The 22765-nt window shown below is 38.3% G+C and overlaps 2 protein-coding genes across 3 annotated transcripts; one reads left to right on the top strand and one right to left on the bottom strand.

The window, feature by feature from the left end:
- The first annotated feature begins 3406 nt into the window (after window positions 1-3406).
- svbp (small vasohibin binding protein) lies at window positions 3407-7623 on the top strand. Of its 2 annotated transcripts, none has more exons than XM_059329408.1 (3): window positions 3407-3652; window positions 4133-4302; window positions 6747-7623. In XM_059329408.1, the coding sequence occupies exons 2-3, from the start codon at window positions 4189-4191 to the stop codon at window positions 6831-6833; spliced, it is 201 nt and encodes a 66-aa protein (XP_059185391.1). In that variant the 5' UTR covers window positions 3407-3652; window positions 4133-4188; the 3' UTR covers window positions 6834-7623. The 2 variants fall into 2 exon arrangements, with proteins under 2 accessions (XP_059185391.1, XP_059185392.1); XM_059329409.1 differs by having other exon boundaries at window positions 3424-3652; window positions 4168-4302.
- A 3574-nt stretch (window positions 7624-11197) lies between these two features.
- Window positions 11198-21127, bottom strand: fbxo2 (F-box protein 2). Its single transcript, XM_059328416.1, has 6 exons — window positions 21048-21127; window positions 20118-20175; window positions 18467-18593; window positions 14347-14439; window positions 14130-14268; window positions 11198-11742 (listed from the first exon to the last, which is right to left on the bottom strand). The coding sequence occupies exons 2-6, from the start codon at window positions 20152-20154 to the stop codon at window positions 11608-11610; spliced, it is 531 nt and encodes a 176-aa protein (XP_059184399.1). The 5' UTR covers window positions 20155-20175; window positions 21048-21127; the 3' UTR covers window positions 11198-11607.
- Between the last annotated feature and the right edge of the window lie 1638 nt (window positions 21128-22765).

Genomic DNA, 22765 nt, shown 5'->3' with positions numbered 1-22765 from the left:
AGGACGATTTCCGCATTTCACATGTGAGAGTGTTTAGTGATTCTGTCCCTTTGTAATGACTGTTTTTGTTTCTGAGGTGATAAATGTGTTCTGGACCACCTCTTTGCTGGTGTCAGGCTCACTCCTCACCCAGCTGATTTATGCACTGAAGCGGTGCCTCGAGGGGAGTCTGTACAGCGTGTGTGTGTGTGTGTGTGTGTGTGTGCATGGTTCGAGTCAAAATCAAAAGTGAAAATAGGTGAAAAACACTTAACAGAATAACAGTTAAAAGATGCAAAAGACTTCAACAGGACCATTCCACTGGAGGCTCTCCTGTCCAAACTCCTTTCCAAAGGCTAATGTTGAATGATGTCACATGCCTAAATTATATGTGTTTATGCAAACACATGCACGCTGTAATGAATATAACCGCACCGTTAGACAAGAGTGACATCTTGTGGTGAGACCTTGTTGGAAAGTACACTCTAAGAAAAGATTCAGGAGGTTAGTATGACTTAAAAACATGAGATTTTCAGCATAGAAAATACAATTTGTTACATGCCCATTGATTTATTAAGTTGATAACTTATTCCAAGAAGTTGATCAAAATTAAAAATGAAGAAAGATGGCTTAACTCAGAAATATATTGATTTAGGATAAGCATTTCTGCCTTCATTAAACAAGGAAAAGTATTAAGGTAATGAAACTTAATATTGTATTACAATATGTCTGACTTAAGTGAAATAAGTTACTTATACTTAATAAAATTGAGGTAACAATTTGCATGGACTTTGCTGAGTAGAAAGAAAGTAAAATAAAGGAGTTGTAGCAACTTAAATAGAGTAAATTGACCACTTATTAACACTAAAAGGTTGATATAAAAATTGAGTTGGTTCAACATAATGAAGCTTGTAGAGACAAAACAAATCATGTTGGTTGTGCTAGACTATTTGAGTGAGTCTAGCTATAATAGTCTCATGGGAAAAACTCAATAATGTCTTAGTTGGAATTACTTCAAAAGATAAATGCAAATTGTTACAACATTTTTTTTAGTTGAGCCAGTGTCATTTTCTTTAGAGTGTAGAAGTAGACGAGCAGCTGTATGAGTTAGAGTTTTTCTCAATTGCTAAAAGACTAGTTCCTGTTGTGTGAATCAATTGCTCAGTTGTCTAAACTCATTCCCTGAATCAAACACCCTTTTGACAAAACCATAAACTATTTTCATTTTGTAAAACACTATTTGCAGATCTCAGTCATTCCTTTTGCAAAACTCTAAACACAGTTCTCCTGCAATAAGACACAGTTGTCACTGTGATGCACTTGTGATACATAATGGTAACAGCAGGTGACAAAACATGAACACAAATGAAACACAACGGTCATCCATTGAACACAACCATTCAAAATTGATCACACTTTTCTCATCATGTCAAGACAACATGACAACCAATATAAACCAGTTCAGAGTGGAGGCAGGTTAGTCCTATCCAATCAACTGCGTAAAGTGGTTTGAGGGTTTTTATTTTACATTTTACAGTACATTGTAGGCTGTCCACTTTCATTTGTATTTGTCAGTTTCAGGATGATTTTTTTCACAGTAGCTATGTTTCAGTGTAGAGTAAATGCTGAATCCACTGAGTTGTGCAATCTATTTTCATTTTTTTATTTTTTACTTTTGAGATGCAAAATGCATGTGCTATACTGTAATGTGACCAATAAACATTTCTCCATGAGCTACATGCCTTGAACACTGTGTTTTCAATGTTTTGGTGTCGTGTGTAATGACTGCTCAGCAGTTTTTCTATGTTGACCAATTAGTTCAAGATCTGACAACATTGTTTGGTTTTGAGAAGAGGTAAAACTATTTTGATGTGATGGTATGGTTTTGCTAAAAGAATCAGAGGTTTTGTGAATGTAGTGTGAGAAAAGAGATTTGTGTTTAGATTTCTGAGAAAAGGACAGGAGGATTCGAAAAATGTGTTTTAGGAATTGAGAAAAACTGTATTTTGAAGACGAGCTCGCTGGGTGGCGCTAAGGCGAAGTGGAGCTATTTGTAAAGCACCGTAAAAGATAGAAGAAGAAAAACGTATTACGTTAAGAATTACGTTAAGTATGGGGAATATATCTACATTTTTACAGATGGATCGAAGGCGGAAAAAACAGGAGCATCAATGGTGGTTCCATGTCATAATGGCACATTGTCAAAAAGAACATCAGATCATTTAAACATATAGTGGAGTTATTCACAATACTAATGGCTGTAGAGTGGGTGGAGGTCATGGGGGAAAGAAAGGTAGTTATATGTAGTGATTCAGTTTCATTAATATTAAGCATTAAAAACAGGTCAGCCAAAACACATCAGGAAATATTACATGAAATACTGTTAAAAACAGTAGGAGGAGGCATTTATATAAACTGCAGACTGTAGTCTGAGGCAGGGTGTTATGATGATATGGTGATAATAGAACAGAACAAGTCATTATACGTAAACTAAGAATAGGGCACAGTAGGTTAAATAACACACTTAATATAATAGGAAACAGCAACTGGTCAGTGTAACTGTGGGGAGAGGGAGACAGTAGAACATGTGGTAACAGCGTGTCGTGGGGATGAAAGGGAGAGGCAAAGGATGGAGGTAGAGATGCAGAAGGCAGCTATAAGAGGAGAAAATTTCAAAAATATAATAAAAGGTGGGAAATCTAGGGAAGGGAGGAAAATCCTTCTGAGATGTCTTGCCACAACTGGACTAATTTAAAGAATGTAACAGAAGGAAAGTATGAAAGAAGTCCAGAAGATGGCGGTAAATGCAATGAAAAGGATGCCAACTGCCAATAATAGTAGTTGAATCTAATCTAATCTAATCTAATATAATAAACATAAAATAAGAAGAAGAAGAAGAAGAAGAAGAAGAAGAAGAAGAAGAAGAAGAAGAGAAGAAGAAAAATTGGATTAAAAAAAAATCATATTATTTCCAGCTGCTATCTCTAGGGACAATGTCACTTTCAGTATGCTTTTGAAAAACAAAAACGAGGAACTATGTTGCAACGTTATCCTTTTTTTAACAAAATGTTTCATCCACAAGTATAGAGTTATGAAATCACCCCCCAAATTTATTGTCTTCATGAATGAATTGAAATTATACTTAAAATCTCAAAAAATTCTAACAATAACAAAGGCACAAAAAATATATGATATCTTGAAAATGTTTCCCACTGAAATGAACAGGTAAAAGTAATTCTAATCCTCCTTATTGAAAACAACATTTGGACTGTTTTATATGTTTTTTTTATTTTTGTCTATTTATCTTTGTATTTATTTTTATTTTATTTCAACTGCTCTGTATTTACAATATTGATGTTATTATTATAAGTTTTACTGTTGATTGATGTTCACCTAGCATTCTTTCTACACTTATGCAAGGTATGTAATGTGGAAAACATTTTCAATAAAGCACTGAAAAAGAAAAAAAAGATAGAAGAAGAAAAACGGAACCAATGTTCCACAGCCGACGGAACCTTTGAACAAGTGCGTCAAAAAGAAGCACGGATTTCTTTATTGGTGACACACTAGGAACAGCTGTTGTTGTCGGCTAGTAGCTCGCTAAAGTCAACTTACTGGCTAACTTAAACTTCATCAAATCGTATCACTGTTCTCCATTGTTTATATTTCACGGGTAGGTACACCCTTAACTGGAATGCAAATATTATTTTTTGTTAGTGATTTATGTTAACAAGCTAACATAACCGCTAGGTATCAGGTATTAACGTTATTGGACTTGCTAACGTTAAACGTAACGTTCAATCTTCAATATCCTGTAAGTGGCTACAGTCAACTGAAACAATGTTTCTTGGCTGGTTGTGGCCAGTATAGAACAAGATATAAGAGCTCTAATAACGATGTGTTCTCCTGTTCAACACGCTAAAGACACTAACAACACAACACTAAAGTACCGTTAGTTTTCACTCCTTTACATGCAGAAGTGTAGATGTTGTGATTGGTACGTAGCTGTGTTTACCGTTTCTGTTTGTTGGTGATATGCAAGTTTTGTTTATTATATTGAAGGGCTTGTGTGACTACTAGTATGCTAGGTTCACAGGAAAAAAAGTTGTTGTGGCTTGTTGTGAAAAGATGTTTGACTGTCTTTCACGTACAGCACTGAGAGTATCTTCTTATCCTGACCCCCCCCAGGCTGATTGGAGGACTGTCGCCATGGAGCCTGCCTGCCGTAAAGACAAGCCAAAGCTGAACTCCACACCGACCAGAGGAGACCGAGCCAAGCAAAAGTCTGCACAGCAAGAGCTCAAACAACGACAGAGAGCAGAGGTGAGGAACAGCACCATGTCTGAACCTGCCACTGCCCAACAGACATTATACTATCAAATCAAATCCAAATTACTTTATTTATCCCCGAGGGGAAATTCAGTTAGTCTGGTAGAATCTCTGTTAGAATGAGACAGCCTGATGGCTGTAGGAGAGAAGGATCTTTTGAATCTCTCCATCCTGCAACAGAGAGAGAGGAGCCGTCCACTGCTGTTTTTGGTCCATAAAGGTTTTGTGTAGCGGATGATCTGGGTATTTCAGGATGGCCTGGAACATGGATGATGGGACATTTAGTTACTAAAAAACAACAGATGGAAGCGTCGATAACAGCATGGTTGTGTTGCTATGAAACAAGGAATTCACATATACCGCAGCACATCGAGCCTCAAGTATCACCTCAATGCAAAACATATAGCAGCTAGCGGCTAGTGTGGTAGCAAGCGTGGATTGTGTTTTACTTAAAAAACCAAAGTATTCTAGTTTACAGAAGGTCTACCTACCTATAGGCTACCTGAATTTATGAAATGTACTATATTTCTAAATATGCTATTGCTACACTTAATGGCAAAAATTGCACTGGTCTGTTGAACTTGAACAAAAATAAACAATATTTTTGTTGCTTAAGCTTATGTATTCAGTCATTATTCAATGGTATACTAAAAATCCATGTGAAAAAAAATTACTTCTCACTGTTCTCAGGTCAAAGATTTATATGCGATTAATTTTTGATTAATTAATTACAAAGCCTCTAATTAATTAGATAAATTTTTTTAATCCAATCCCGGCCCCAGTAATTTTAAAGCATTTTTAGATGAAAAACCAAGTCAATAATCATGTCAAAGATGAGTAAATATGGTTGATCAGCATACTCGCCATCCTCCAGACATTCAACTGAAACTGCTAATTCAGTTAATTATTTGGTGATTGAATTAGTTTATTTTATAATAAGATAATGCAGATTTTTCAACGAGTGGTTATAGCAGAATAAAGATCTGCCTGTCATAACAGTTAATTATAATTTATTGTCTTTAACCTGGAGACTCTCTTTAGAGCCATCTAAAGGCAGCAGGTATTTGTTGCTGTCTCCAGATGGAGTGATGGTGTCACTCTCGAGCCACACTTATGCAAACAGCAGATCTACTGGTTAATGCTGTGCAACCAGCATCAGACTGTAGTAAAATAACTACAGCATGGTTATTACTGATCTCACTGTGCCCAGGTGCACGGGTTATCCGTTATGTTTTTCTCAGACTAACTTTTAGAAATAGGGAAGAAATACATATTTGGAATAAGTTTTACTGTAAAGAAAGGCTGATTGAAAACAGTGGAAATATTTAATCAAATTAAGGAGATGAACTAAATGGTCCCCACCCCAACATTAACACTTACATGCATACACACACACAGAGAGATACATGAACACGCATACATGCACCACCCCTTATTTTCCCATTAGTTTAGTTTATTCTATTATTTTATTATTTCTTTATTTTTGTATTTGTTTTGTTTGTTTGTTTGTTTATTTCTTTTCTTTGAGATCCTCATTTGGGAAATACCAGGTTCCCTCGTATATATGATTGTCTGACCTGGAAAAAAGGAAAAACATTCAAAGTACAATATTGTAAATAAAACAAAATGACTGATTATGTTTGGGAAGGTAAGAAGCCTTGCAATAAAGTATGAAAAAAGTTATGTTTTTCTCTATATGAAAAAATGGACCTGTGGCATAAGAGAGTGTAAAATGGGTCAATTTCTTAATTCTCTATGTCAGGGATTCCCAAGGTGTGGTACACGGAGATGAATAATGTAGTGGCGGTCTGATAATTACACAATTTTCCCCCACACACAGTAAAGACGTGTAAATAAATATTTCCTTTGTAAAATCAAATACTGTAATATTAATTAATTAATAAATGCAGGCTATTCAAATTGCACTTCATCTTGAAATTAAGCGTGGAAGCTATCTTCTTCCATTTTTCCAACGTGTATTATAATGACGGGTTGTTTAGCTCCACGCTCATTAAAACTTGCTGCAATTTTTGTTCAACGCGGCTCAAAATATTCTAACATTTTCTGTGACTTATCTGCTTTCTGCCTCTGATCCTGAGCCTGTCATCATCCTCTTTGCTCTTAAAAGTGGAAGTTTGCGCATAACTTTGTTGCATTATATTGAAACTGTGTATCAGATGAATTCAAATGTGAGAGCTCATTGTTGTGATGGTGATTATTTTATTATATGTGTGTTCTGGTCATTTGAGCATGATTAAACATGCCGCCTTTAATATGGCTATAAAAAAGCTTATTGCATTTTTTTTTTTTTGAAGGTGATAGAAGGGGGTGCACGGCTAAAAAAGTTTGGTAACCGCTGCTCTATGTCAATGCTTGAGAGTTGGCAGCCCTGTTATCACAACTTTATAATCAACTGCTTCTACTTTCTTTCTTTGCAGATTTATGCCTTGAACAAGGTGATGACTGAGTTGGAACAACAGCAATTTGAGGCCTTTTGTAAACAGATGCAGTCCCAAGGAGAATGATGAATCCTGCCTTAATCTGAATGTGGACCAGCACCTGTCACCCTGCAGAAACACCATGTACACTATGACCATACAAACACACACTTACGCTAATGTTCAATAGGACAAGCTTTGCCCTCAGTGTTTTGCTGGCTGAAATTCTTAACTGTAAAACCTGAATATGCCAGAGAGTATTGTGATAATAAACTGTCCGGATTGTTAGTTGAAAGCATTGAAGGTGAAATGTTTCCAAACAGGAACAACTGGACGCAGAGTTGCGCATTTCATACAGACACATAATGACTTAATGATTCTGACAATTCCTTTCCTTAAATATCAACCTTTATTAAATGTATGTAATGGTTGAGCTAAATTCAGATTTACATGTGTTGAGATTTTATAGGTCAAATGTGGAAGAGCTGTTTGTTAACCTACCTAAGAGGCAGCTGGGTTTAGCTCTGGACGGGCAAAGATTATGAATTTCGGTTAAAAGCACACTGAAAAACATGCTTCAGAGCTTCAGATTCATCCACCCATCACCAGTTGTAGTTTTCTGAAGTCAGAAATACATTGTCAGCTTCTTGAAAGAACAAGTTTTCTCTGAGAAACATCCAATGTGCTTCAGACTTCCAACTTCAAGCAGCAAAACGTTATGCTGTTTTGTCATGTAGCTTTAAAATAGATGGTGCCCTTAATATGTCAGTGTTAATGGTGCTCACTTTGAACACTATCATGTGAATGATATAATATTGCATTTTATTGTCACCTGTTTTTCAATCTTAACTTCTATTTATGTCTAATGACTATAAAATATTTTTATTATCTACACTATGGAAACGAGTTACACAATTCTGTTCATGAAAATAAAAAAATGTTTTTTTGAAAAAAAAAAAACTTAGTGTGTTTGACTACAGTTTCTGCATTTTGTCCATATACATAAGTAAAACAGTAATGATCAGTGGTTGTGACTTCATGTCTAATCTTCCATCGAATGTGGTTTGACTAATTCAGGCTAACATTGTATTATACTTATATAATCCTGTTAACCCTCTGGGGTCTGAGCCTATTTGCCCTTTATATACCACATAATATTTACTATACTCATGTTCGGTATTTGGTATTTTCTCAGCACAACTTCAACATGACCTGACAATTATTTTCTCACTTTAAACCCACTTTATTAACATATTGAGCCCAAAAATACACAAAAATCATGAAATCTGAAATAAAATTTTACTATTAAGAACTGTAAAATGTAAACATAGGTTACAAATATAAACATATAAAGGTAAAATTCAAATATAAAACTATACATAAAAAATGACCATAAAAACATGTTTATTTATAGGAACCATTTTAGATGATTAGAGCCCTTTTTTCCCATTTTTACAGAATGGCACGCCTGCCTCGTCCCATCCTACGTTTACACTTGAATAAATATTTTTGTCCTATCAAATTAAAACGATCCTATCTTTGGTTTTACATGACCTCGGAACGTGAAACAAAAAACTGGAGAAAGTTTCAAGTCTGTAATTTGGAGTGAAGTCGACAGCATCGCTCCACGTGACCTTGTTTTTTTTGTTACGCCGCTTTAAAAAAAGCCACGTTATCATAGACCCCAGAGGATTAACTCACATTGTGCGAAGTAGGTTCTTTTGAACACAGTTTGAGGATTGAGTTGTTGAGTCTGGATTAAGTTCTCTTGAGTGCTCTTATTTTGAAATGGAGGCAAATTGAATAGAGAGTTGAAACAGTTATCAGCAATCATTTGATTGACAGAGTTGGAATAAATTTCAGTTTCATGAAGTTGGAGTGTTGCAAACCCTCCCAGCATGCACTGGGGCAACAGATTCAGGCTTATTGGTTTTTGTGCATCATTACTACATTATTGTGGAGCACAAATAAAATAACACAATTGACTTTTGTACCTAAGTAAAGCTAATGTTCATAACAGTGTTTTTTCACTGGAACATTGCTTCTTTTTTTTTTTAAACTTAAATTTTATTTCAATTTTTGCAGCTTATACTGACATAGAAATACAAATTCACATTTAGTCTGCTGTTTTTCCATTTGTGATCTGCTTAATACAGCATTGACGTATATACATCAGGTCAAGTATGTATAAATGATATGGTTAAACAAAAGTAACACAAACGAACAATAAGTAATTAAATAATAAACAGTGTAAATGGAAATAAATAAAATTAAATTAAGTGAAATAAAGTAAAAAAATAAAAAGGTAACATGATCTTTTTGAAACATCAAGGAGTAAGTTATTTGTTCCATGTGGTAGATTTCCCAGACCTTCTCAATCCACATATTGTATGTTGGAGGGTTTTAACCATTTAACAGTAATACATTTAAAAGCTGACATCAGTAATATTTGTAAAATATATATTTCCCCCCTTCCAGTTATGTAATTTGGTATTAGTCCAAACATTACCATCTTGGGATCTTTAGTAAAGCTTTTCTGGAATACTTTTCCACGTTCATCAAAAACCTCATCCCAGATTTTTTTCAGTTTAGGGCATGTCCAAAATATATGAATATGGTTACCAATGTGTGTCCCACAACTTCTCCAGCATTTATGTGAGTGCGTGAGCCCCATTTTAAATATGATTGCTGGTGTCTTAGAACCTGATTATTACCTTCGGAGTTAGTTACTTTGTGTGCTTCTGTACATATCTCCTCCCATCCATCTTGCTGTATACCTATGTTCATATCGTTTTCCCATTTTTCTGTGGTGTGTGGAGGCTGAGGGTTGTTTTCTGTGTTTCGCTTGGCAGAGGTGGGCGTGGCTTGCAGGGTTGCTGAGGAGCTGACTGCACACACCTTTGGCCCATCATCATCAGGAGCTGTATTTAAGAGGCAGGCCTCCTGGGCTCTCGCTGCCAGATTGTTCCACTGCTTCATGTGCGCACTGTGTGAACTTATAACTTGAGATTTCTGACTGAATTACTAACCTGTGTTCTGACTCTGCCCAGCCACAGCACCCACCAGCTCGAGCCACCAACCCTACCACGCTTCCTACCTCCCTCTACCCCTGCCTCTGACCCCCTCGGCTTCCCTGCCTCTGAGCACTCCCTGCCCTGACTTCCCCCCCCTGCGTCTGGAGATGCCACCTCACCTTTTGCCCCTACAATAAACTGCTGTTTTGATTGTTCATTCCAGTCGTCTGCTTTTTGGGTCCAGCTAACCCCGAACTACAACATTTTCTTTAATCTGAAGAGTTTCATTGGAATTCATATCTAAAAATATTTTGTAAAAATGGCCAATAAGTTTCTTATTTTCATTACCAATTTGTATTTTATATATATATATATATATATATATTATTTATATATATATATATATATATATATATGTATATTATCAAGAATTCTTCTATTGGGGTGGGCTCTAAGATTTTAATCCATTCTTTATGCTTTGTTACAAAGTCCCTTAGTTGTAAATACCTGAAAAAGTCTGCATTGGGGAGTGTAAATTCCATTCTTAACTGTTCACATGATTTGAAACACCCATCTTTATGAAGTTGGTGTAGATTTTTGACTCCCTGCTCAGACCACTTTCTAAATTTTTCATTAGTTTTAATTTTGTTGGGATTTTTTGTTTTGAATTTCAGTTAGTTTTAATTAGTTTAGTTTTTAGAGTGAGTTTGCAAGTTGTAATTCGTTTTTATTTTTTGGAAAATGCTTAGTTTTAGTTTAGTTTGTATTTTTAGTGTTTTAGTTTTTTTTGTAATGGGGTATTTGTTGGGTGTGATAAGGTCACAATAAATGTTTCCTTTATTTCCTTTGTCTGATCCATCTCAGCCCCAATAAGTTTATTACGTCATAAAACCAGATAGATAACATAGGTTTCATATCAACCAAAAAGGTTTGACATTTTCACTATAATTTTAGTTAGTTTTGCAACAACAAAATACAGTTTCAGTTATCGTTTTTAAAAAAAACAAATTTTTATTTCAGTTAACAAATGTATTTTCAATTCTAGTTTTCGTTAACTATAATAACCTTGCTGCATATCTTCTGCCTCACACATTCCACCTATGATCCGTTTCTTGTACAACTCTAATTCCAAAATAGTTGGGATAATGAGTAAAACATGACTAAAACAATACAACCAATTCAGAATGAGTGCATAGTTTGATCGTTGGATATCTCGACTTTACTGTACTCAACTCAATATAAGTATTTGCAAAGCATTGTTTTTTATTAAGTTTTTCAAAACATCCCAGCTTTTTAGGATTCTGGATTGTAAATGAGAGAAAAAAACAACTGAATTCTACATTTGCAGCAACAATTCAATCATTGTTGGATGTAGCATGTTCACATTCAGTTAGTTAGATTAGATTTAGAAGTTCAACATGACAAAACAGGCAATGATGTAGTTGACAATTTTCTCATTTTAATTCCAATTTCAAAGTGACTTGATAGCTTACAACACCCACAGCCACCAAAGACTTCAGTTATTTTAGGGTAAGTCAGTGCAGAAGTAGTGGTTAATACATCACATTTTAATATTTTAAAGTGAATAAGGTGTGCCATCTTTTTTTTTTTTTTTTACAGCCTTAACAGCAGCAGCGTGTTTCCACAGCATGAACAGCATTATGCATGATATACAGAGGTGTAAGCTAAGTGCACAAGGCAAAGCTGGTCCTCTTGAAACCTGGAAACCTATACTCCACCCTGGAGTCCATCTACTCATCTAAGTTCTCTGCCCCCACCTTCACGCCTTACCTTACAGTTTTCCTAACTACTAGGTTCCCATCTAATTTCTCTCGTTTTCCTTTTGTTCAGACCTCAATAGTTACAGAGCTCCCAGTGACTCGGACTCCAAACCAGCCGTCCCAGAACTTGGTGTCATGTCCTCCATGTTCAAAGGTGATGAAACGCATTCCAGGGCCGTAGTCAGAAAATGTATGGCTGAACTGGAGTTCAAACAGAGACAGAAAATAGGCAAAGGTTGCATATCTCCAAATTTAAGAGAAGTAAATTATGCCTCTAGAGTGTCCTCCCCCCACAATTGTCACCATAGGTCAGTGTGGTGAATGCACCCCTGGGGGTGCACGAGCTGCCGCTAGGGGGTGCGCGAGATGAAAAATGTAATGGCGGTGTGATAATTACACAACTTCATTTTTTTCCCCCCACACAATAGAGACGTGTAAAAGAACATTTCCTTTGTAAAATGTAAAATCAAAAAATGTAATATTTATTAATTAATAAACGCAGGCTAATCAATTTTGTGTCATTTTTGCATCTATCTTGTTAATTTTTGCATCTATTTTTGGTTGTTTTGTGTCTTTTTCGGTCATTTTAACATGTATTTTTGGTCAATTTCAAAATGCACTTCATCTTAAAATGAAGCGTAGAAGAAGTTATCTTCTTCCATTTTTCCAACCTGTGTTATGATGACGGAGTTGTGTAACCGCCACGCTCATTAAAACTAGCTGCAATTTTTGTTCAACGCGGCTCAAAATATTATAACATTTTCCCAACTTATCTGCTTTCTGCCTCTGATCCTGAGCCTGTCATCATCCTCTTTGCTCTTAAAAGTGGCAGCTTGTGCATAACTTTGTTGCATTATATTGAAACTGTGTTTCAGATTAATTCAAATGTGAGAGCGCATTGTTGTGATTGTGATTATTTTATGACATGTGTGTTCTGGTCATTTGAGCATGATTTAACATGCCACCTTTAATATGGCTATAAAAAAGCTTGTTGCATTTTTTTTTTGAAGGTGTTTGGGATTGGGGGTGCATTAACCCGGTTGGGACATAGAAGGGGGTGCACGGCTAAAAAAGTTTGGGAAACGCTGCCATAGGTCATCTGTACAATAGATATATAAAAGTAAGGCTAGATGGCTCGAGGCGGAGTCACCAGTGTCCATATACGGCGGCCATCTTGCCACAGGCAGCTCCCCCACTCATAACATCAAAGTCTAAGGTGCATGTAGCATTTAAATAACCAGAGATTGCTCATTTTAAAATCAATTTTCAAAAGGTTTGGTTTGTTATAAACCTCAGAGTTGTGGTTATGTTCCTGCATACTCAAGAATAATTTTTGTTTTTATTCTACGATCACTTGACACACATCAACTGTACTCGAGATCTCCATTTCACTAACTGTGACACTGCTGCATCAACTAGCTGAAACATTGTTAAATTAGTTCAGTTACTTTAAAGTGTATGAATACTCGTGCAATCATTGATTTTAACTTATATATTTTTAATTAATTGATACTATTATGAAAACATCAGTTTTCACTTTGATATTAAAGAGGGTTTTTTGGAAAATTCTTTTTTAAAAGGCCAAATTATATTGACCATGATTTCATGTGTAAAAGCAACAAAAGGGTGAAACATCCAAGGGGGATGAATACTTTTGCAAGCCACTGTACATGTCAACCAACTTTCGATTTTTTAACTCTTGTGATGCATCATTGTATCCCTACTCATGGCTTAGTTTTTACATATCCCCTGACTAAGCGACTCACCTCCATATCTTCTTTAAGTATTTATTTTAATAAATCCTTTATTTAAATCTGCTCCCAGCCTCAGCTGAGCAGAGCCTGCTGTCCATAATAAGTTGATATCGTTCATATTTGTGCATGATTAACATCGATGAACATCAACAATGCATGGAAGTATGTGGGCAGTGACAGTAATTGTCTAAAATTGTAAAAATAGCCAACAAGTTTCTTATTTTCATTACCAATTTGTAATTGAATCAATAATTCTTCAATGGGCTCTAGGATTTTAATCCATTCTTTATGCTTTGGTACAAAGTCCCTTAGTTGTAAATACCTGAAAAGGTCTGCATTGGGGAGTGTAAATTCCATTCTTAACTGTTCAATTTATTTGAAACACCCATCTTTATGAAGTTATGAGTCTGCTAGTTTTAATTCGTTTTTATTTTTTGGAAAATGCTTAGTTTTAGTTTAATTTTAATTAGTTTTTTTCCTAATGGGGTATTTTGTTGGGTGCCAGATTAAAAAAAGTCACAATAAATGTTGCCTTTATTTCCTTTGTCTGATCCATCTCAGCCCCAATAAGTTTATTAAGTCATAAAACCAGATAGATAAAATAGGTTTCATATCAACTAAAAAAGGTTTGACATTTTCACTATAATTTTAGTTAGTTTTGTAACCACAAAAGGCGTTTGTTAGTTATCGTTCTTTTAAAAACTCAAATTTTTATTTCAGTTAACGAAAATGTATTTTCAATTCTAGTTTTCGTTAGACAGTAATTGTCTAAAATGGATGTAACTATTTTCATATGTAAATGGAACATAAATATGAGTATTCCCCTCCGTGTACCTGCTTCCATGAGCAGTCACCACTGTCGGGGTCGAGGGTCACCGGCTCTGGTTTGAATTCCAGTATGACGTCTTTGTACTCATCCAGCAGACACACGGTCATTTGATAGGTGCAGCCACAATCTGTCCTCCCGCAGTACCTGCAGGGTCAGCCATTTATTAATCAGTGACAATATAGCTACTTACCGAAGGTGCATGTCAGTCCACTTCTGTCTTACCAGTCTTCCACTGTGATGGTAGGCTGAGTGTCCAACTGTTCGCTGGTAAAATCCTCTGCTAACAAGTCAATCACCTGTCTCTTCAGACACAGCCTAGGACACACATTTTTTCCAGAAAGCGTGAGGATTTTGAATGGCATTAACTGACAAAGACAACTCACTTTTCAATTAGAAAACATACTGATGTCACATGCATCTCATAATTTGATAACATCATTTTTGTCATGCCTCTTCCCCCTGCTCCCTAGTCTGTGGGTGCAAGCCTGATTGCAGATGGGAGACTGCTGTGCTGGAGCCGGGGCCTCTCAGCTGCTGCTCATCTGATCATCATCAACACTACTTAAGATCCTGGGCCACAATCAGTCAGCGCTGGATTATAGACTCTACTAACACAACATCCTCCGCCCGGACACCAGCCTGCACCTCCAGCCTGATCCCATACTCTGCCTGGCTTCCTACCCACCTGCATCTGCCGACGCCAGTCTCCCTGCCTTACCACCATTTACAATAAACACTCTTGTTACCTGACCTCTGCCTCTGCCTCCTTCCCTGCTCCTGAGTCCACCAAACCCGGCCCTGACAGTTTTTTCATTTTATCCATCCATCCATCCATCTATTCTAGTCCGCTTATCCGGGGCCAGGTCGCGGGGGCAGCAGGTTAAGCAGAGCATTCCAGACTTCCCTCTCCCCAGCCACAACGTCCAGCTCTTCCTTGGGGACTCCGATGCGTTCCCAGGCCAGGAGAGAGATATAATCCCTCCATCGTGTTCTGGGTCTTCCCCGGGGCCTCCTACCAGTTGGACGTGCCCGGAACACCTCTAACGGGAGGCGCCTGGGAGGATCCTTACCAGATGCCCAAACCACCTCAGCTGACTCCTTTCAACGTGAAGGAGCAGTGGCTCTACTCCGAGCTCCCTCCGGATGTCTGAGCTCCTCACCCTATCTCTAAGGCTGAGCCCAGCCACCCTACGGAGGAAGCTCATTTCAGCCGCTTGTATCGGCGATCTTGTTCTTTTGGTCACTACCCAAAACTCATGACCATAGGTGAGGGTTGGAACGTAGATGGACCGGTAAATACAGAGCTTTGCCTTCCGGGTCAGCTCCTTCTTCACCACAATGGTCCGGTACAACGCCTGCATCACTGCTGACGCCGCACCAAACCCCCTGTCCATCTCACGCTCCGTTCTACCCTCACTGCTGAACAAGACCCTGAGATACTTGAACTTGAAAAGTTTTTCATTTTAATATTGTGTAAATAGCTGGGAGGTATTTAGGTAATAAAAATAATAATAATAATAATAATAATAATAATAATAAATATGTAACATATGGCTATGATTGGTTGTCAAGATGGCGCCAGTGTGTGTGGCTGGCCGTCTGCTGCTCCTGCAATGTTTGGTGTTTTTGTTGTTTTTAAGTATCGGCACTAAACAGATTGCTGTTTGCCAGATCTGCTGACACTGAGGAGCTCAGCTCCTGGTTTCACTCCTCCTGCCAGACCATACTGGACTCTGTGGCTCCATTAAAAACTGTGCAGCCCAAAGCTAAATCTGAGCCCTGGTTTAACAACAGAACGCGTGAAGCTAGACGGAAGTGCCGCAGAGCTGAATGGAAGTGGAAGAAGGACAAGCTGCAGGTTTCCTTCCAAATCCTTAAGGACTGTTGGCACTTCTACCAGAGCACCGTTAAAGAAACAAAAAGAGAATACCTGTCAAACGTCATTGAGACCAACCATCACAACCCACGTGTGCTATCTAAAACCATTGGCTCTGTTCTTAATGCTCCACAGCCTGTCAGCTTGGAGGCATCTCATGAAATGTATGATAACTTCCTGCACTTTTTTATTGAGATTGCTACTGCTAGGGCTCTGGCTTTTTTAGAGGACCTGGTTGGCCATATTAAGCCATCAGGTTCTCCCTGTGATGCTGTCTCCCCTCGTTTCTTTAAAGAGGTTTTCCCCAGTATAGGGCAGTCTGTATTACATATCATTAACAGTAGTCTGTCTACTGGTCACATTCCTCAAAGTTTTAAGCATGCAGTGGTGCAGCCCCTACTGAAGAAACCTGGCCTAGATCGCAGTGTACTGGCCAATTTTAGGCCTATCTCCAAGCTGCCCTTTATCTCTAAGGTCTTAGAGAAGGTTGTATATGGTCAGATACAGTCTTTCCTCGATGTACATGGTGTCCTGGAGGTGTTCCAATCTGGTTTTAAAACTATGCATAGCACAGAGTCAGCTCTACTCAGAGTTTTTAACTCCTGGCTAATGACTCTGGTGACTATGTAGTACTTGTTCTGTTGGACCTGACTGCAGCGGTTGACACCATGGACCATAGCACCCTAGTGGCTCGGTTACGCCACCTAGTTGGCATCTGTGGTACTGCGTTGGAGTGGTTCAAGTCCTGTCTGACTGACAGAAGTTTAAGTGTAAGCCTTGGTACCTCGGAGTCCAGCCCTGCTCCACTGCTGTATGGGGTCCCACAGGGGTCAATTTTAGGGCCCCTGATTTTTCTTTGTATTTACTGCCTTTGGGCTCCATTTTGAGAAAGCACAGCATCCCTTTTCATTGCTACGCTGACGACAGTCAGATATACGTGCCGCTCAAGAAAAAAGATGTTTTCTGTCTCACACCGCTCCTGTCTTGTCTCAAAGACATTAAGGCCTGGATGGCCTTGAACTTTTTAAATTTTAATGAGAAGAAAACAGAAGTGATGGTGTTTGGCCCTAGTGGCTCTTGTGTGACCCCTCCCTTTGACTTGGGCCCTCTGGCAGATTTTTTTAAGACCAACTGTTTCAAATTCAGGTTTTAAGATGGACAGTGATTTTAAATTAGAACGTCAGATTAGTGCTGTTGTGAGGTCCAGCTTTTTCCATATCAGGCAGCTGGCTAAGGTGAAGCCTTTCCTTACGCACAACCACTTTGAAACAGTAATCCATGTTTCATTACATCTCGGCTGGATTACTGTAACTCACTGTACTTTGGAGTCAGCCAGTCCTCCCTCGCATGGCTCCAGTTAACGCGGCTGCTTGCCACTTAACTGGAGTTCGTAAGAGGGAGCACATAACTCCCATCCTGGCCTCCCTCCACTGGCTGCCTGTGCATTTTAGAGTCAAGATTCTTTTATTTGTTTTTAAATCTTTAAATGGTCTCGCCCCACTTTACCTCTCTGAGCTCCTCCACCCTGACGCTCCTGCTCAGTGCCTCAGGTCAGTTGATCTGCTGCTCCTGGAGGTACCGAGGTCTAAACGGAAGCTTAGAGGGGACAGAGCTTTTTCTGTTGCAGCCCCCAAACTATGGAATGAGCTACCTTTGCACATCAGACAAGCCTCCTCACTGTCCATTTTTAAAACTCATCTTAAAACCTATTTTTATTCCTTGGCTTTTAACCACGCATGAGACTCTGCTCTTGTTTTTAGTGTTTTATGGTTTGCTTTTATTTATTGTTTTTTAAATTGTTTTTTAAAAAGCAATAAATCTATTTATCTTAGTGTTTATTCCTGTTTTATTTATTTTATTGTCTCTTGTTCTGTTTGTTTGTGTACAGCACTTTGTTTCCGCTGTGGTTGTTTTAAAGTGCTTTACAAATAAAGTTGAGTTGAGTTGAATAACTGTTTTTTGATCCATAACTGTAATTAAAGCAGCATAAAAAACATTTAGTCCACTTTTAATGTATCCAACTTCAGCATCTTCATTTTCACCCTTTTGAATTATTTTATATGGAATGGGTAAAAGCAACTTTAACCCTTTTTAAATACTAATTGTAACTGACAAATAGCTTAATGTGAAATAGTAACGACTGTGGTAATATATTAATTCTCGTATCTCTGCAATTTAATTATGATAAGCTTTTCCATCTGTTAAGATCACTAAACACATTCATAAACACTGTCTGCAGATGCAGAGTGTAACTGTGCTGGGCAGTGCATTGAAGGGGCTCTTTTGACAAGTCACTGTAAACAACAGTGAGAGCCTGCACAATACCAAGGCCCTGACCCAACCTGAACAGGGCTATAATTGATGTTATTGATTACTCCTATTCTTACTTTGCAAGGACACTAAAAAAAACCTTTATATTACTTAAATATAGTTGCATGACTATTCATACAGTAATTAAACACTCACTCAAAAGAAGTCGCAAAGTATTTGGTCACTCCATCAATGCAGAAGTCATAGCCACAGTCTCCCGGCATGTCCTCCACCTTCCACTGACTCCCACCGTTCTCCGTCAGCTCCCAGAATTCCAGCTGCTCTGAGAGGGAAATAGACATGGTGTGTTCCAATACCCATACTTCCATGAGTACACTTAAACGCAGTACACTATCCGCACTTACTAAGTACGCAGATTTCAGCAGGTGAGTGTTGTTCCAAATCTAATACACCATGGTGCACTTACCGGAAATGACGATCGCGACAGCCGCCACGGCTTGTCAACCGCGAAAAACGGCTTGTCACCCGCGAAAAACGGCTCTGCCTGGCTCTGCCTCTTCTGCTACGTAGACAACATGGCAGCCGTTGAGTGCGTATAGTGTACATCGTTCCACAATCAGCGTTTTGACCGTTATGAGGGCAACATCCGGGTCTTTTAGGTACACTTCTTTTCGCCGCGATCGGAATCGGAACACATTGCGTACTCAAACTAAGTATAGTACAAACTTTACTGACTCTAACATCTATGGTCATATAGGCTACACCCAAGACACACTTAATTAGTTGACTTAATGTTTCCGGCCTTTATGCTTTTCCTTATTTTAATTAACACAGATTTAGCCCTGTGTGTAGCTCATTGTGGTTAATACAGTTGAATCAAACCAACATACAGTAACTGATATTTAGATCATGGCTTTTTACACTCTGGCAGCCTTGGATGCAGCCTGTTTGTGTGTAGAGTCATGTGCTCAGATTAGCAGATTGCTAAGAATTAAAAATAGTTGAGCTTTTGGCAAAGACAATGCAGTTTTACAGCTACTGACCCCCTCAGATCTTGATTAAAACCCTCACTCTGTTTAAGACTGTCATCCACTGCAGGGAGACAGCCTCAGATGCTTCCCTTTAAAAAGTTTTTTTATCAGAGGAAGGGAAATTGATCAGACTTTTCTTCATTGTATTATCAATGTATTTAATCCATGCCATGATGGGGTTTTTTTTAACTTAATATAACCACATAATGTTTTCGCCAAGCCTTACCACATGGTTTAATTTTGCTTAAACCTAGCTTTTGCACATATTAGTAGGTGAAGCGGGCACCTTGTTACCCATATATATATTCATTCATTGGGCGAGGGGCGGGGTACACCCTGGACAGGTCGCCAGACTATCGCAGGGCTGACACACATAGAGACAGACACGTCACATCACACTCTCATTCACACCTACGGGCAATTTAGAGTCATCAATTAAACTTAAGTGCATGTTTTTGGACTGTGGGAGGAAGCCGTAGTACCCGGTGAGAACCCATGCTGACACATGCAAACTCCACACAGAAGAGCCGCAACCACTACTGCTAACCACTACACCACCGTGTAGCCATCCATATATATGAGGCTGATAATAACTGGCAATTAAAATTTGTACTGATAACATTCGCACAAGAAAAATACAGGTTAGGAAACCGAAGAGGATGACTTACACAAATGGCAACCACATGAAGGGAATTTCACCCTAATTCTTACATAATACATACTTTGGACATCTTAGGCACGCAGTATAAGGATACAATTTTCCATCATAAAAATTAGATAGTTGCATATCCTCTATGAAGAAAGTGACCTCTTACCTTCCCCATTGGGATTCTTCAGCAGGTTTTTGGCCATAATTACAGCTTATACAGGGCCCTGCAGAAACAGGAAACTTCAGCAACCTCAGCAGAGAAAGTTATTGATCAGGCTGTCTGGATCCTATCTAAAGCTATAATCAGGCATTGTTTTTTTTATATAAACTCCATCTGCAACCTCGCCAGGAGTATACTGCCATCTTACATGAATGTCTAAAAAACAAAATATAATTGACTGCTTTAGATCAATTTAAATGTTTGAGATCTCTAGAACTTAAATTTAATTCCTGTGGACATGAATATGTAGGGTCTGATGGACACAGTGTTTGGCTTCAGCGACATTGAACAGGTTAGAAATACAAGCAGCCCATATCAGGGTGGACCCAGAGTCCCAAACTGGGCTGCGTCATCTCCACAGATTCCAAACCCAAACACTAATACCCTGTCTGCTGACTCACAGCACAACAGATGGGGCAAAAGCCACCCTCTTTACATGCTGAATAGGAGGTGTCACAGAGGATCAACCAGTTTTCAAAGAAGCATCAGTCAGCAGGACAAACTGGGATAGCATGTTGTAACTTGAATTTACCTACTTAGGGAGTGTACATAAATGACTATAGCAGTATGTTGTTTTAACTTTTCCAACCACTATTACCTCATGCATAGTGTAAAAACCAGATTAGAATCCCCAAAATATACCTTCATTGTGGGGGGGTTTCATCATTTTTGTTTCTGCTTTGTGTAGCATTAAACGCTTTAGTCCACCAGATATGTGTGCATATAACACTACTTAGTTGCATATTTGTCCTTCAGCTCACTGAGGCTACAAACAGCTGAGTCATCTGCTTCTGTAGACTCAAAGTAATTTGTATAAAAGATACAGTACATGCACACTCTGCTCTCTCTAAATAAGACAGCAACTCTGTTACTCACAAACAGGGGAAGGCAAGTGTAGTCTTCTGTTCTGTCCTTTTCTTTCTGTGACGTACACTTGAGCTCCTCTGCAGGGTAGCGCCCTTGTGACAGTGTAGCTTTTATAGCCAGGGAGCACACACACACACACACACAGAAAGAGGGGAGGGTGGGAGAGGAGTAGAAACACAACACCCAGTATGCAGGTTGGGGAAAGCATCTAGCGGAACTCAGCAGAACCACATGAACACACTCAGCACAACTGTCCATTAGAGCAAATTTGTTGTAGATATATCAGAGGTCCACCCTGCCTGCATCACCTGCAGAGGAAAACTTTACACAGACAAATAGAGATGTAAGTAAAATATGTGTTACAACGGACAGGCTTCATTTTCATTTCAGTTTTAATATACTAATTATTGTTTAGGATAACGAAACACATTCAACAGTATTAACTACTCTCAATATAGCCTGTTAGTAAACGTTATCATGCTTTGCACAGTTCCTCCTGAAATTCAGACTTAACGTTATGTGTCAACTAAAGTTGATCACAATCAGTCGGTTTCTGGAGTGTTTTAATATTCAAATGCCTGCTTTGATAATGATATTAAATTTAAAAAAAAGATAAATATTTCACAGTCTGAGTCTAAATAAACTCTGTTATTTCTGAACCATGCTTAAATGTGATGTTTTTTAATGACACAGACATTATTGTAATTACACACAGATCAACATGTTAATTTGGGCTGATGCAATGGTAAATTTAGTCATTCATAACATAATGGTAAATGGACCTGCACTTATGTAGCACTTTTCTAGTCGATTTGCAACCACTCAAAGTGCTTTACACTACAGATTGCGCTCATTCACCCTTTCACACACACATTCATACTGGCAGGTATGGTGGCAGAGGCTACCCTAAACGGTGCCACCTGCCACCATTGGGAATTCATTCACACACCGATGAACACAGCATCGGGAGCAATTTGGGGTTCAGTATCTTGCTCAAGGATACTTCAACATGTAGGCTGTGATGGTCAGGGATCGAACCACCAACCCTTCGGTTGAAGGCCAACCAACTCTACCAAATGAGCCACAGCCATACTAACATGGTGAACACACAGATGCCTTTTGATTCCAAGTATTACAAAAATAAATTATAACACTTCTGTATTACTTATGATTTCAATCACCATACCAGTTTAATAATATCTTCTTTACTTCATTTACGTTAGCATCGAAGGCAGCATTAGCTGGCTAACAAACTACTGTGAATGATAATAAATGATAATTTATAAATAAAATAAAACGAGAATAACACTCACCAACAACTGGAGCCTGGGCTTCTTGTGGACCAGTGGTACAGCTCACCACACAGCAAGTGGTGTTAATAGTCCGATGTTTGCCTGTAAAACTCTCCAACAGCTGGGATGGCTGCTTCCAACGATCTGCTGCCCATCAAACTTGAGTTAAGTTGCTACTCTGGTGGATGCTTTAAATGTAACTTTTATTCTTTCATTTATTTTATATTGTCTTAACTATTTAATGATTCATGTCAGTTAAAAAAAAAAATCAAAATGTTTTGCACACTGTGTCAGTGATTGTTGCTGAAATGTGATATACAAATAAACTTGCCTTGCAGATGGGAATCAAGAACCGTCAGGAGACTCTGAGAGCCTGAATTCTCGCAATTTCTTCTGAAGATGAACAGACACCTTTTCAGTATTAATTAGGTTGAG

The sequence above is a fragment of the Centropristis striata genome, chromosome 3, assembly GCF_030273125.1.
Source record: "Centropristis striata isolate RG_2023a ecotype Rhode Island chromosome 3, C.striata_1.0, whole genome shotgun sequence".
Taxonomy (NCBI): domain Eukaryota; kingdom Metazoa; phylum Chordata; class Actinopteri; order Perciformes; family Serranidae; genus Centropristis; species Centropristis striata.
The sequence above is the reverse complement of the archived record's forward strand: the minus strand, read 5'-3'. Positions and strand labels throughout refer to the sequence as shown.

What these genes read in the sequence shown, in the direction of transcription:
- svbp (XM_059329408.1), top strand. Translation starts at nt 4,189, where the DNA reads ATGGAGCCTGCCTGCCGTAAAGACAAGCCAAAGCTGAACTCCACACCG. An exon ending in AACAACGACAGAGAGCAGAG is followed by an intron (nt 4,303 to 6,746) that starts GTGAGGAACAGC and finishes CTTTCTTTGCAG; the next exon opens with ATTTATGCCTTGAACAAGGT.
- fbxo2 (XM_059328416.1), bottom strand. Translation starts at nt 20,154, where the DNA reads ATGGCCAAAAACCTGCTGAAGAATCCCAATGGGGAAG. An exon ending in GAAGAATCCCAATGGGGAAG is followed by an intron (nt 18,594 to 20,117) that starts GTAAGAGGTCAC and finishes TTTCCCTCTCAG; the next exon opens with AGCAGCTGGAATTCTGGGAG. An exon ending in ACCATCACAGTGGAAGACTG is followed by an intron (nt 14,269 to 14,346) that starts GTAAGACAGAAG and finishes CTGACCCTGCAG; the next exon opens with GTACTGCGGGAGGACAGATT.